Here is a 14,174-nt window from a genome sequence, read left to right on the forward strand (position 1 = left end):
CCGGGAGACCCATGGTTTTAATTTAGAATCCTCCAATCCTCTATATGTAATTATTGGCGGAGAGTCACGTCATATTTTTTTATATACTGTAGGCCTACCTTAGGCGACATGAGTCTCACTAGTGTTGAGTAATGTGCTGTTAAAAGTGATGTAGGTCTTATTTATTTAAAGAGCATATTAAAGTTAGAAGCAATAGGATTTGAAGCATTAGTCTACAACTACACTGCTCAAAAAAATAAAGGGAACACTTAAACAACACAATGTAACTCCAAGTCAATCACACTTCTGTGAAATCAAACTGTCCACTTAGGAAGCAACACTGATTGACAATAAATGTCACATGCTGTTGTGCAAATGGAATAGACAACAGGTGGAAATTATAGGCAATTAGCAGACACCCCAATAAGGAGTGTTCTGCAGGTGGTGACCACAGACCACTTCTCAGTTCCTATGCTTCCTGCTGATGTTTTGGTCACTTTTGAATGCTGGCGGTGCTTTCACTCTAGTGTCATGAGACGGAGTCTACAACCACACAGTGGCTCAGGTAGTGCAGCTCATCAGGATGGCACATCAATGCGAGCTGGTGGAAGAAGGTTTGCTGTGTCTGTCAGCGTAGTGTCCAGAGCATGGAGGCGCTACCAGGAGACAGGCCAGTACATCAGGAGACGTGGAGGAGGCGTAGGAGGCAACAACCCAGCAGCAGGACCGCTACTTCGCCTTTGTGCAAGGAGGAGCACTGTGCACAAATGTGCATGTGTCTGCTCAAACGGTCAGAAACGACTCCATAGGGTGGTATGAGGCCGACGTCCACAGGTGGGGTTGTGCTACAGCCAACACGTGCAGGACGTTGGCATTTGCAGAGAACACCAGATTGGCAAATTCGCCACTGGCACCTGTGCTCTTCACAGATGAAAGCAGGTTCACACTGAGCACATGAGCACATGTGACAGACGTGACAGAGTCTGGAGACGCCGTGGAGAACGTTCTGCTGCCTGCAACATCCTCCAGCATGACCGGTTTGGCGGTGGGTCAGTCATGGTGTGGGGTGGCATTTCTTTGGGGGGCCGCACCGCCTCCATGTGCTCGCCAGAGGTAGCCTGACTGCCATTAGGTACCGAGATGAGATCCTCAGCCCCTTGTGAGACCATATACTGGTGCGGTTGGCCCTGGGTTCCTCCTAATGCAAGACAATGCTAGACCTCATGTGGCTGGAGTGTGTCAGCATTTCCTGCAAAGGAAGGCATTGATGCTATGGACTAGCCCGCCCGTTCCCCAGACCTGAATCAATTGAGCACATCTGGGACATCATGTCTCGTCCCATCCACCAACGCCACGTTGCACCACAGACTGTCCGGAGTTGGCAGATGCTTTAGTCCAGGTCTGGGAGGAGATCCCTCAGGAGACCATCCGCCACCGCATCAGGAGCATGCCCAGGCGTTGTAGGAGGTCAACAGGCACGTGGAGGCCACACACACTACTGAGCCTCATTTTGACTGTTTTTTAAGGACATTACATCAAAGTTGGATCAGCCTGTAGTGTGGTTTTCCACTTTAATTTTGAGTGTGACTCCAAATCCAGACCTCCATGGGTTGATAAATTTGATTTCCATTGATCATTTTTGTGTGATTTTGTTGTCAGCACATTCAACTATGTAAGGAAAAAAGTATTTAATAAGAATATTTCATTCATTCAGATCTAGGATGCTCTGAGACAAGCATGGCGACAGGTCTTGATAAATCAATGAGATTTTTATTTTGACTGGATCTTCGTTTGGGTATTGGTTAGACTACAATTATGGTGTAGAATTGTTTATGCTCTTAGTGTAACCTTTATTTAACTAGACAAGTCACTTAAGAACAAATTCTTATTTACAATGACAGCCTACTCCTTGCTCCCCATCAGGGAATTAAACGCCGGTCTCCCGCGTGCCCCTCTCATGACCGCACGACACAGGGATTCTTTAGCTAAATAGCCCGGTACTGTGTAGCCTACTCCCAACCGTCACGTTGTACAGCTCCATATTTTCCGTTCCATCCTAGCGGAAACCCAGAGGGTTTTTAATTTTTCTTGGAATATAAACACCATAATTAATCAAATGAATCCCAAACTCTAAAAGTAATTGGAAAGGTAGACACAAATTATTTGTGACATTGTGGTTACAATAAAGAATGTAAACAAAATGTAAACAAGATGCTGTGTTTTTATTTACAGTAGTGATGGACAGCTCGTGGCATTTTGAAAACTTGTAGCCCGACTATCAGGACAATAGACTCTTTATAGCCCGGCTAAGGTAGGTGTGAACATCCCACTACCTGCAATGTATTCGATGCTTAAGTCATCTGAAGTGTTACATTTCTAACTCAAAACAGCGGGACAGTATTTCTTCATCAACATCTTTATGCTTTAGTTAATAAAATAACTAGAAAAAAGACAATCAAAATGCAGATGGTTATTTAAACTACATTTTAGTTGCACTATGCCCCCAGCTCCACGACCACAGGTAAAACCTTGCTGAAATGATCAATGTATTTGTTGCGTTATAGTATCGTCAATTTCTCTAGTCAAAACGTCTTGATGGCCTCAAAAGTTTGGACACACCTAATCATTCCAGGGTTATTCTTCATTTTTACTATTTTCTACATTGTAGAATAATAGTGAAGATATCACAATTATGAAATAGCACATATGGAATCAGTTAAGATCAAATCCTTATTTACATTCATATTTATTTTTGTGTCGGGAGGTAGCCTAGTGGTTAGAGCATTGGGCCAGTAACCTAAAGGTTGCAAGATTGAATCCCCGAGCTGATAAGGTAAAAATATGTCATTCTGCACCTGAACAAGGCAGTTAACCCACTGTTCCTAGGCCATCATTGTAAATAAGAATTTGTTCTTAACTGATTTGCCTAGTTAAAAAAATGTATAAACACAAGGACAGCCTACTCCTTCCTCCCGGTCGGGGAATTGAACCCCAGTTGCCTGCACGACACAGGGATTATTTAGCTAAATAGCCCAGCACTGTAGCCTACTCCCGATCGTCACGTTATACAGTGCCATATTTTCCGTTCCATCCTAACGGAAACCCAAAGGGTTTTTCGTTTTTTTTTGGAATAGAAACACCATAATATTAATCAAATTAATTAAGCGACATTTCTTAAAATCAGTCCCATATACTATGTTCTCACAAAAAAAAATCTATCCTCTAGTACAGCCACTATTGAAGGCTATCAAATGCTTCTCAAAGATGCCCTCTGGTGGTCAAACTAACACTAACTAGCATTAATGGTACCAGTAATTGGCAGTAATGTGCCATAGAATTCTGTGGCACCACGCAAGCCGTGCTGCAGTACGTTGCAACTTTTAAAGGACGAACCACTGTAAATGTTTCTAAAAACTCAAGGGGAGAAGGGAATAGCCTACTACAGACACTGTGTGTAAGTCTAAAAAGACAGGGTGCCGCTAATGTTCTAGAATCAGAATTGGAGTTTGTAGTGTTGATTGGGGGTAGGGGTCATTCAGAGTCAGGGGTCATTCAGAGACTGACCTGTAGGTCCTGGGTCCCCAGGGTCCCCAAGGACCTCGATGTATGTTGTGACTCCAATATCTCCAGGAGCCCCAGAATCTCCCACAGGTCCCCTGACTCCTACACGGCCCTTCACACCATCAGCACCCATCAGACCTGGAGACAGCAATCATCATCGTCAACATCATCATCATCATAGCGTGTGTGTGTGCATAAAAGTATTGGACAGTTCTACCTTTAGGGCCAAGTCGTCCCCCTGGTCCTGGGCCTCCGTCTGGTCCTGGTGTACCACACGCTCCTGATGGCCCCATGTCTCCTCTCAGGCCTTGGAGAACACACACACAGGTTCATAACAGTTGATCACACAATGGCACATTATCTTCTTCACCTTAAAGCAGTCCTTCTCAAATAGTGGGGCGCGCCCCCCTGGGGAGGCTCGGAGCGATGCCAGGGGGGCGCGTGTGACCCCGGGGAACATGCTTTTTTTTGCGCAGGGAGTAGTTTTTTTTTGCACCGAATAAGAGCACACAGCAGGATATATGAAGTGCAGATAACAAACCCTTAAGAGACACCATGGAAAAATATTTAACAGGGATGTAAAGAAAGGCGGAGAGAGACGGAGATAATGAKACAARCGTAAGTCTCCCGAAAGCTAAGACGAGGAAATATRMSSRYSSGYATGTAGCGCTTGGCTTCACTGTGACTACGGTGGGAGACGAGGAAAGACCGGTATGTTTACTGTGTCTAAAAATGTTGGCAGCGGACAGCATGAAGCCAAATAAATTAAGGCGTCACTTAAAGACATTACACCCCAATCACGCTGATAAGCCGCTTGAGTTTAGTCAGCGAAAACGTGCTGAATATTGCCAACAATCGTCCCGCTTTGTGAATGCTACTTCAGTAAACCATCGAGCACTGCTAGCATCATCAAAGGTGACGTGCCAAATTGCTCAGTGCAAAAAACCCCACTCCATAGCAGAGGAGCTGATACTGCCTGCAGCATTAGACATGGTCTCTGTCATGCTGGATGACGCAAGTGCTGCAAAAATAAAAACTATGACTTCCTCATTTAATTTTTTTTAAATCAGCACAAATTGTTTTATTMATTTTTGTTTTATAGGTCAGTGTTTCATATATTGTGCTCCTGAGATAATGTTGCTGATCAATTTGAATGTATTATTATTTATTGATTATATTTTATTTTATTTTTCAGTATCAAATGGTCAAATAAGGCTTGAATTTTCTTTTACATTTCAGGCAAACTGATGCACTTTAAGTCTTTTCTGTTACAGACTAAAAAACAATGTTAATAAAGTTATTCTTTGTTGTAAGTTGATCTCTTTAATGTTAATAAGGATACAATGTTATGCAGAGGTGTACTTCTAACAATTTCATAGACAAATTATACTATTTACAGTCGCGGCGGAGAGTTGGGGGGCGCGAAATGTTTACTTCTTCCTAGAAAATAACAGAAAATAATTGAGAAACACTGCCTTAAAGCAACAGTGGTCTAACCTGGTGTCCCAGGAACACCATCTCTTCCTCTGAATCCTTTCAGGCCGGCAGCCCCCCCAGGTCCCGGGGGCCCATCAAACCCGGGCCGTCCAAACGGCCCCATCAATCCTGGGGCCCCTCTGCCAGGCAGACCTGAATCGCCCTGCGCCCCCTTCTGTCCTCTGGTCCCTGAAGCATGTAGAGAGACAGGAGAGAAGAGAGAAAGAAAGGGGAGAGAAGAGAGACAGAGACGGGGGGAGGAGAACGAGACAGCAGGGAGAGGAGAAAGGGGAAAATGAGAGAACAAAAAGGAGGAACACACAGAGAGGACTTTATGAGAGTGTCATACATGTATGTACAGTAGAGTCACAGCTAGAACTTTTATGAGCAGTGTTCTGACAGAGATGCTTACAGCATCAGATATGCTTACATGCAGTGTTCTGACAAAGATGCTTACATGCTTACAGCAAAGCTGTCATCAAGGCAAATTGTGGCTATTTGAAGAATATCAAATATCAAATAATATATTTTGATTTGTTTAACACTTTTTTGGTAACTACATGATTCCAGATGTGTTATTTCATAGTTTTGATGTCGTCACTATTATTCTACAATGTAGAAAATAGTAAACATAAAGAAAAACCCTTGAATGAGGAGGTGTTCTAAAACCTTTGACTGGTAGTGTACATTCTGGGAGAAAAACAAAAAAAACAAAAGGGCATCCTTTGCCACTTGTTTCGGTAAACAGCTGAGTTGTGGGGCTAAGGATATGTACCTGTGAAGCCAATGATTCCATTGAGACCTACAGCCCCCGGAGGGCCTGGAATGCCTTGCGTACACGCTCCAGGATCCCCAGGCAGACCCGGCAAGCCCTCAGCACCTTTACTGCCTGAGGATAGACAGAAGCAACAATCAGACTGTATGTGTGTGTGTGTGTGGGTGTGTGTGTGTGTGTCTACTCACCTCTGTCTCCCTGTGGACCATCTCTTCCTGGTAGGCCAGGTAATCTACCAAGCCCAGGCAGACCAGAGTCTCCAGTCAGCCCCAGAGAACCATCCTCCCCTGGGGGGCCTGGTCTACCTGGCAGCCCTGGGAGCCCTGGTCTGAAATCACCCTAAAAACCCATACAACACAGAATGACTATGTATGGACACACAAAGACAGCCCACAATAGGACACACACGCACACTCACAAACTCATTCAAACACACTCACACACACAAAATGTTTGTGCTCCACTGACCTTAGGGCCTGGCATCCCGGGAGCTCCGGATGGTCCTGGTCGTCCCATACTACCAATCCCTGGGGCACCAGCAGGTCCCGGCTGGCCCTTCTCACCTGAGAGGGAAACAGTCTCATGACTGAATCTGTACTTGAGCTCCATCTGCAGTTTTTCTCAATCACGTACAAGCACATTTGGAAAAGTGTAGTTCGAAGAAACGTTGCCTTCTCTAAACAGCAAATACTTTCATCCAAACTATAAGATACTGTTAATGAAGCAAATACATGAATCATAAGAACTGCCTACAAAAAAAGATGAACACATCAATGAAATGAGTCTGTCTTAAAAAAAAATCCTATTTAATCAATATCAATAAACAATGATGATCAAAATTGGAAATAAAAACATCAAAAGGTGTAGAATTATGGGAAACTATTCTCCTGTTACGCATTTTTCACTAAACGTTTACATTTACAACATGGTTTTATCCTCGTTGTAAACATTGAATTTTGTCTTCAAATGATGCCATTTGTATTCATCGTTTTGCAAATTGGCATCTAAGATATGTAATCCAAGGCAAGAAGGTGATCAGAAGTTTGAAAAATAAAATGTATTTGGGCATTTCATATTTCATTCAAAATATTTTATATTTGAGATTCACCTATTGCCTTGATGACAGCTTTGCACACTCTTGGCATTCTCTCAACCAGCTTCATGAGGTAGTCACCTGGAATGCATTTCAACAGAAGATGGCCCTATTTGGCAATATCCATATTATGGCAAGAAAAGCTAAAATAAGCAAAGAGAAACGACATTCCATCATTACTTTAAGACATGAAGGTCAGTCAATATGGAACATTTCAAGAACTTTGAAAGTTTCTTCAAGTGCAGTCGCAAAAACAATCAAGCGCTATGATGAAACTGGCTCTCATGAGGACCGCCACAGGAAAGGAAGACCCAGAGTTACCTCTGCTGCAGAGGATAAGTTCATTCGAGTTACCAGCCTCAGAAATTGCAGCCCAAATAAATGCTTCACAGACACATCTCAACATCAACTGTTCAGAGGAGACTGCGTGAATCAGGCCTTCATGGTCGAATTCCTGCAAAGAAACCACTACTATAGGACACCATTAAGAAAAAGAGACCTGTTTGGGCCAAGAAACACGAGCAATGGACATTAGACCAGTGGAAATCTGTCTTTTGGTCTGACGTGTCAAATTGGAGATTTTTGGTTCCAACAGCCATGTCTTTGTGAGACACAGAGTAGGTGAACGGATGATCTACGTATGTGTGGTTCCCACCGTAAAGCACAGAGGAGGTGGTGTGATGGTGCCTTTTTTTTMTTTTTTACCCCCTTTTCTCCCCATTTTATTTTTCGTGGTATCCAATCGCTAGTAATTACTATCTTGTCTCATCGCTACAACTCCCGTACGGGCTCGGGAGAGACGAAGGTCGAAAGCCATGCGTCCTCCGAAGCACAACCCAACCAAGCCGCACTGCTTCTTAACACAGCGCGCCTCCAACTCGGAAGCAAGTCGCACCAATGTGTCGGAGGAAACACCGTGCACCTGGCCCCCTCGGTTAGCGCGCACTGCGCCCGGCCCRCCACAGGAGTCGCTGGAGCGTGATGAGACAAGGATATCCCTACCGGCCAAACCCTCCCTAACCCGGACGACGCTAGGCCAATTGTGCGTCGCCCCACGGACCTCCCGGTCGCGGCCGGCTGCGACAGAGCCTGGGCGCGAACCCAGAGACTCTGGTGGCGCAGCTAGCGCTGCGATGCAGTGCCCTAGACCACTGCGCCACCCGAGAGGCCTCTGATGGTGCTTTTCTGTTGACACTGTCGGTGATTCACTTAGAATTCAAGGCACACTTAACCAGCATGGTTACCACAGCATTCTGCAGCTATACACCATCCCATCTGGTTTGCGCTTAGTGGGACTATCATTTGTTTTTCAACAGGACAATGACCCAACGCACATCCAGGGTGTGTAATGGCTATTTGACCAAGAAGGAGAATCATGGAGTGCTGCATCAGATGACCTGGCCTCTAAAATCACCAGACCTCAACCCAATTGAGATGGTTTGGGATGAGTTGGACCTCAGAGTAAAGGAAAAGCAGCCAACAAGTGCTCAGCATATACCTTAAGACTGTTGGAAAAGCATTCCAGGTGAATCTGGTTGAGATAATGCCAAGAGTGTTCAAAGCTGTCTTCAAGACAAAGGTTGGCTACTGAAGAATCTCAAAAATAAACTATATTTTGACTTGTTTAACACTTTTTTGGTTACTACATGATTCCATATGTGTTATTTCATCGTTTTGCTGTCTTCACTATTATTATACAATGTAGGAAATAGTCAAAATAAAGAAAAACCCTTGAATGAGTAGGTGTGTCAAACTTTTGACTGGTACTGTATATATACACAGCACTCAGACCCCTTGACTTTTTCAACATTTTGTTCCGTTACAGCCTTATTCTAAAATTGATTAAATTAATAAAACTCAATCTACACACAATACCCCATAATGACAAAGCGAACAGGTTTTCAATTATTTTTGCAAATGTACTACAAAGAGAAAACTGAAAAACATAAGTATTCAGACTTGAGACTTGAAATTGAGCTCAGGGTCATCCTGTTTCCATTGATCATCCCTGAGATGTTTCTAGAACTTGATTGGAGTCCACCTGTTGGAAATTCAATTGATTGGACATGATTTGGAGAGGCACAAACCTGTTTATATAAGGTCCCACACTTGACATTGAATGTTAGAGCAAAAACCAATCCATGAGGTCAAAGGAATTGTCCGTTGACCTCCGAGACAGGATTGTGTCGAGGCACAGATCTGGGGAAGGGTACAACAAAATGTCTGCAGCATTGAAGGTCCAAGTGGCCTCCATCATTCTTAAATAGAAGAAGTTTGGAACCACCAAGACTTCCTAGACCTGGCTACCTGGCCAAACTGAGCAATCGGGGGAAAAGGGCCTTGGTCAGGGAGGTGACCAAAAACCCAATGGTCACTCTGACAGAGCTCTAGAGGTCCTCTTTGGAGATGGGAGAACCTTCCAGAAGGACAACCATCTCTGCAGCATTCCACCAGTTAGGCCTTTATGGTAGAGTGGCCAGACGGAAGTCTCTCTTCAGTAAAAGGCACATGACAGCCCACTTGGAGTATGCCAAAAGGCACCCAAAGACTCTCRGACCATGAGAAACAAGATGCTCTGGTCTGATGAAACCAAGATTGAACTCTTTGGCCTGAATGCCAAGCGTCACGTCTGGAGGAAACCTGGCACCATCCCTACGGTGAAGCATGGTGGTGGCAGCATCATGCTTTGCAGCGGCAGGGACAAGGAGACTAGTCAGGGTCGAGGAAAAGATGAACGGAGCAAAGTACAGAGAGATCATTGATGAAATCCTGCTCCAGAGCGCTCAGGACTTCAGACTGGGGCAAAGGTTCACCTTCCAACAGGCTAATGACCCTAAGCACACAGCCAATACAACGCAGGAGTGGCTTCGAGACAAGTCTCTGAATGTCCTAGAGTGGCCCAGCCAGGGCCCGGACTTGAACCCGATTGAACATCTCTGGGGAGACCTGAAAATAGATGTGCGCAATGCTCCCCATCCAACCTGACAGAGCTTGAGAGTATCTGCAGAGAAGAATGGGAGAAACTACTCAAATACAGGTGTGCCATGCTTATAGTGTACCCAAGAAGACTGGAGACTGTAATTACTGCCAAAGGTGCTTCAACAAAGTACTGCATAAAGGGTCTGAATACTTACACTACCGTTCAAAAGTTTGGGGTCACCTAGAAATGTCCTTGTTTTCCATGAAAACATACATGAAATGAATATGAAATATAGTCAAGACGTTGTCAAGGTTATAAATAATTAATTGAAATAATAGTGTTCTTCAAACTTTGCTTTCGTGAAAAAATCCTCAATTTCAGCAATTACAGCCTTGCAGACCTTTTGTCACGACTTCCGCTGAAGTCGGCTCCTCTCTTTGTTCGGGCGGCGTTCGGCGGTCGACGTCACCGGCTTTCTAGCCATCGCCGCTCCATTTTTCCATTGTTCCATTTGTTTTGTCTTGTTCCCTGCACACCTGGTTTTCATTCCCTAATCACACTGCATGTATTTATTCCTCTGTTCCCCTCCATGTCTTTGTGTGAAATTGTTTTGTTACGTGTTGCGTGTGTACACGCCAGGCTGGGTTTTTCCCATTATTTTCCGTGGTATTTCACGAAAGTTGGTTATTGTAACATTGTGCTCATTTTTGTGACTGTTTCACACCCTGCACTTTTTCCTTTGGCTGGAGGTTTTGACGCAGTGGCATCCGTCTGTTTATTTGCCTCTGCCCAAATAAAGTGTGCGCCTGTTCACAACTCTCTGCTCTCCTACACCTGACTTCTCCTCCAGTAGTGCTCACCGTGACACCTTTGGCATTCTAGTTGTCAATTTGTTGCGGTAATCTGAAGAGATTTCACCCCATGCTCCTGAAGTACCTCCCACAAGTTGGATTGGCTTGATGGGTACTTCTTACGTACCATGCGGTCAAGCTACTCCCCCAACAGCTCAATAGGTTTGAGATCCGGTGACTGTGCTGGACACTCCATTATAGACAGAATACCAGCTGACTGCTTCTTCCCTAAATAGTTCTTGCATAGTTTGGAGCTGTGCTTTGGGTCATTGTCCTGTTGTAGGAGGAAATTGGCTCCAATTAAGCGCCGTCCACAGGGTATTGTAAGGCGTTGCAAAATGAAGTGATAGCCTTCCTTCTTCAAAATCCCTTTGACCCTTTACAAATCTCCCACCTTACCACCACCAAAGCACCCCCAGACAATCACATTGCCTCCACCATGCTTGACAGATAGCATGAAGCACTCCTCCAGCATCTTTGAATTTTTTCTGCGTCTCACGAATGTTCTTCTTTGTGATCTGAACACTTCAAACTTAGATTAGTTTATCCATAACACTTTTTTCCAATCTTCCTCTGTCCAGTTTCTATGTTCTTTTTCCCATCTTAATGTTTTCTTCTTTATTGGCCAGTCTGAGATATGGCTTTTTCTTTGCAACTCTGCCTAGAAGGCCAGCATCCCGGAGTCGCCTCTTCACTGTTAACGTTGAGATTGGTGATTTGCAGGTACTATTTAATGAAGCAGCCAGCTGAGGACTTGTGAGGCGTCTGCTTCTCAAACTAGACACTAATGTACTTGTCCTCTTGCTCATTTGTGCACCGAGGCCTCCCACTCCTCTTTCTATTCTGGTTAGAGCCAGTTTGCGCTGTTCTGTGAAGGGAATAGTACACAGCGTTGTACGAAATCTTCAGTTTCTTAGCAATTTCTCCCATGGAATAGCCTTAATTTCTCAGAACAAGAATAGACTGACAAGTTTCAGAAGAAAGTCCTTTGTTTCTGGCCATTTTGAGCCTGTAATCGAACCCACAAATGCTGATGCTCCAGACACTCAAATAGCTGTTTAAATGCTTCTTTAATCAGAACAACAGTTTTCAGCTATGCTAACATAATTGCAAAAGGTTTTTCTAATGATCAATTTGCCTTTTAAAATGATAAACTTGGATTAGCTAACACAACGTGCCATTGGAACACAGAAGTGATGGTTGCTGATCATGGGCCTCTGTATGCCTATGTAGATATTCCATAAAAAAAAAAAATCGGCAGTTTTCAGCTACAATAGTCATTTACAACATTAATATCTACACTGTATTTCTGATCAATTTGATGTTATTTTAATATAATATATATTTTTAATGCTTTTCTTTCAAAAACAAGGACATTTCTAAGTGACCATAAACTTTAGAACGGTAGTGTATGTAAATGTTATATTTGTATTTTTTATGATTTAAAACCTGTTTTTGTTTTGTCATTATGTAGTATTATTGTGTATTTTATATTGTATTATACAGGGTGCATTTGGAAAAGAGACCTAGGGCTCAATATGTCTTCCCTGTCAAAATAAAGGTTAAATAAAACCATTTAAAAATCATTGTTGTTCTACTATATGTATGTTTGACCACAGTTCCAAAAAACACTTGTATACAATGGAGTAAAACTGTAATACAGGATGTGTAATGTATGCAGGCTTTTGTTCCAGCCCATCTCTAACTCCTGTGATTCAYGTAATGGCTGTCTTCAAATTATCATGATTACCTGAATTAGGTGTGCTGTTAGTGCTTGGCTGGAACAAAACTCTGCACACTATGTTGCCCACCTAGGATCTTACCAGGGTACAACAGAGCTAGGGTTCTTGGGTAGCGAAGTCATTCTCACCTTTAGGCCCAGTGTTGCCAGGAGGGCCCCGGACAGACAGACCTCTATCCCCCTTGGCGCCGAAGTTGCCAGGGAAGCCAGGATAGCCATTTATACCAGGATTCCCTKAAAACATATAGGCAATTATAAAATAGTTCACTGGGTTAGAAACTGGTGCTGGCAACCCCATGGATGAATGTTGGATTCCCACATGGACCACATGTTGATAGTTAACCCTCGTGTAGTCATAGCATTCTGTATACTCCCCTTGTCCTTCACTAAACCCCAAATCTATTCACTAAACCCCAAATTAACGCCAAATCTATTTTGCATGTAGAAACAACCTGTCATTCATCACAAACTTTCTGAATATCTGGGTTTTCCCTCTTCACAATGCAGAAAGACTACATTTAATCAGTGGACACCACTCGTTTTTACTACAACACACCTGTTATAATTGTTTTCTTTCCTAAAGTAGAGGTTTATTATTATTATTATATTTGCTAAAGGTACTGCATAGATGTAAACGTACATTTTTTAGCGAGAGATAGCTCTTGTATAGCCTAAGAAAGTAGCAGAAATGTGCGGAAAGTAGTTTTGAATGCATTTTATTGAAGGGAAACAATAACAGTCTTGAACTTTTTTGGCAACATAGTGATATATTCTTATATACTGTACAATGAGGAATTCAACTACAAAATACTAGTCTTCTCACATTTTTTTAACCATCACCCCCACCCACAAGGTGTTTAAACAACAACAATAAATAAGAATAAAATAAGATAATAGAACGTGAAGAACATAAATCAATCAACTCTAATTAGCAAATGTAGGACAGTATGCAAGTGTGGTTGCATGGACTTTGCAGATGTATTTCTCACATGTGCAGCACATAGTATTTGTTTTACAGTCCTTCTTTGGGGGGCAGAATTGGCATCTCCTCCTCTTGCCTGCATCAGCTGCAGACCCCAGTGGACAAGAACAAGATTCAGCCCCATGAACAACTTTCACAAGCGCTGCAAAGGCTGCTGTGTGGGGGAGGCCCTCCCTTCTTTGAATGTGTGGGGTTACATGTGCCTTTCCCAGCTTCTCCAGGAACAGCCTCCTCTTGTTCCGCTTATCAGACATCCAGGTAGGGTTGATCTTGTTCTATATCCTGAAGGCATTGTATGAGGACACATCAATGATGTTATGGAAGATGAACAGGGGCCAGCAGGCAGTCATCCTCCTGCAGCTGTATGTTCCAATCACATTGTCCAGGTTGTCCACGCCTCCTTTGTTGTGGTTGTAGTCCAGGATGATGGCTGGCTTCCTGTCCTCACGATCACTGATCTCAGCCGTTTTGTGCAGTGTGCTCAGGAGGACCACATTCTTGTTCCTCTTTGGGATGTAAGAAACTAGATTGGTGGTGGGGGTGAAGGCAAACTTTGATGAGAAGGCCTCTCTCCCACTTGTTGTGAGGAGTGCAGGGGGGAGCTCAGGGTTGTTCTTTCTAACTGTGTCAACCATGGTGATATTCCTCTTCAGGAGCTGCTGGCTGAGTTCAATCAGTAGCACACATAATCTCAATTTCGCATTGTGTGTGTCTTTGTGGTTTTTGTGGTGTGTAAATGATTTTTATAACTGCTGGGTCAAAAATGACCCTAAGACCATCTTTGTACCCTGGTGGT

At 43.5% G+C, this 14,174-nt stretch overlaps 1 protein-coding gene across 2 annotated transcripts in view; it reads right to left on the bottom strand.

The window, feature by feature from the left end:
* The window catches only part of col4a3 (collagen, type IV, alpha 3), a 115,875-nt gene that overhangs the window by 23,603 nt on the left and 78,098 nt on the right, over window positions 1–14,174 (bottom strand). For both annotated transcript variants that reach the window (XR_011475334.1, XM_023982752.2), the window contains exons 28-34: window positions 12,526–12,630; window positions 6,260–6,354; window positions 5,980–6,130; window positions 5,792–5,905; window positions 5,038–5,205; window positions 3,758–3,847; window positions 3,544–3,678 (exon numbers count right to left, since the gene is read on the bottom strand). Coding sequence is in view for 1 of the 2 variants with exons in the window: in XM_023982752.2 (XP_023838520.1) it covers window positions 3,544–3,678; window positions 3,758–3,847; window positions 5,038–5,205; window positions 5,792–5,905; window positions 5,980–6,130; window positions 6,260–6,354; window positions 12,526–12,630 (858 nt within the window). In the remaining variant the exon portion in view is untranslated. The remainder of the gene's footprint in view (window positions 1–3,543; window positions 3,679–3,757; window positions 3,848–5,037; window positions 5,206–5,791; window positions 5,906–5,979; window positions 6,131–6,259; window positions 6,355–12,525; window positions 12,631–14,174) is intronic.

The sequence above is a fragment of the Salvelinus sp. IW2-2015 genome, linkage group LG4p (genome assembly GCF_002910315.2).
Source record: "Salvelinus sp. IW2-2015 linkage group LG4p, ASM291031v2, whole genome shotgun sequence".
Lineage (NCBI taxonomy): Eukaryota > Metazoa > Chordata > Actinopteri > Salmoniformes > Salmonidae > Salvelinus > Salvelinus sp. IW2-2015.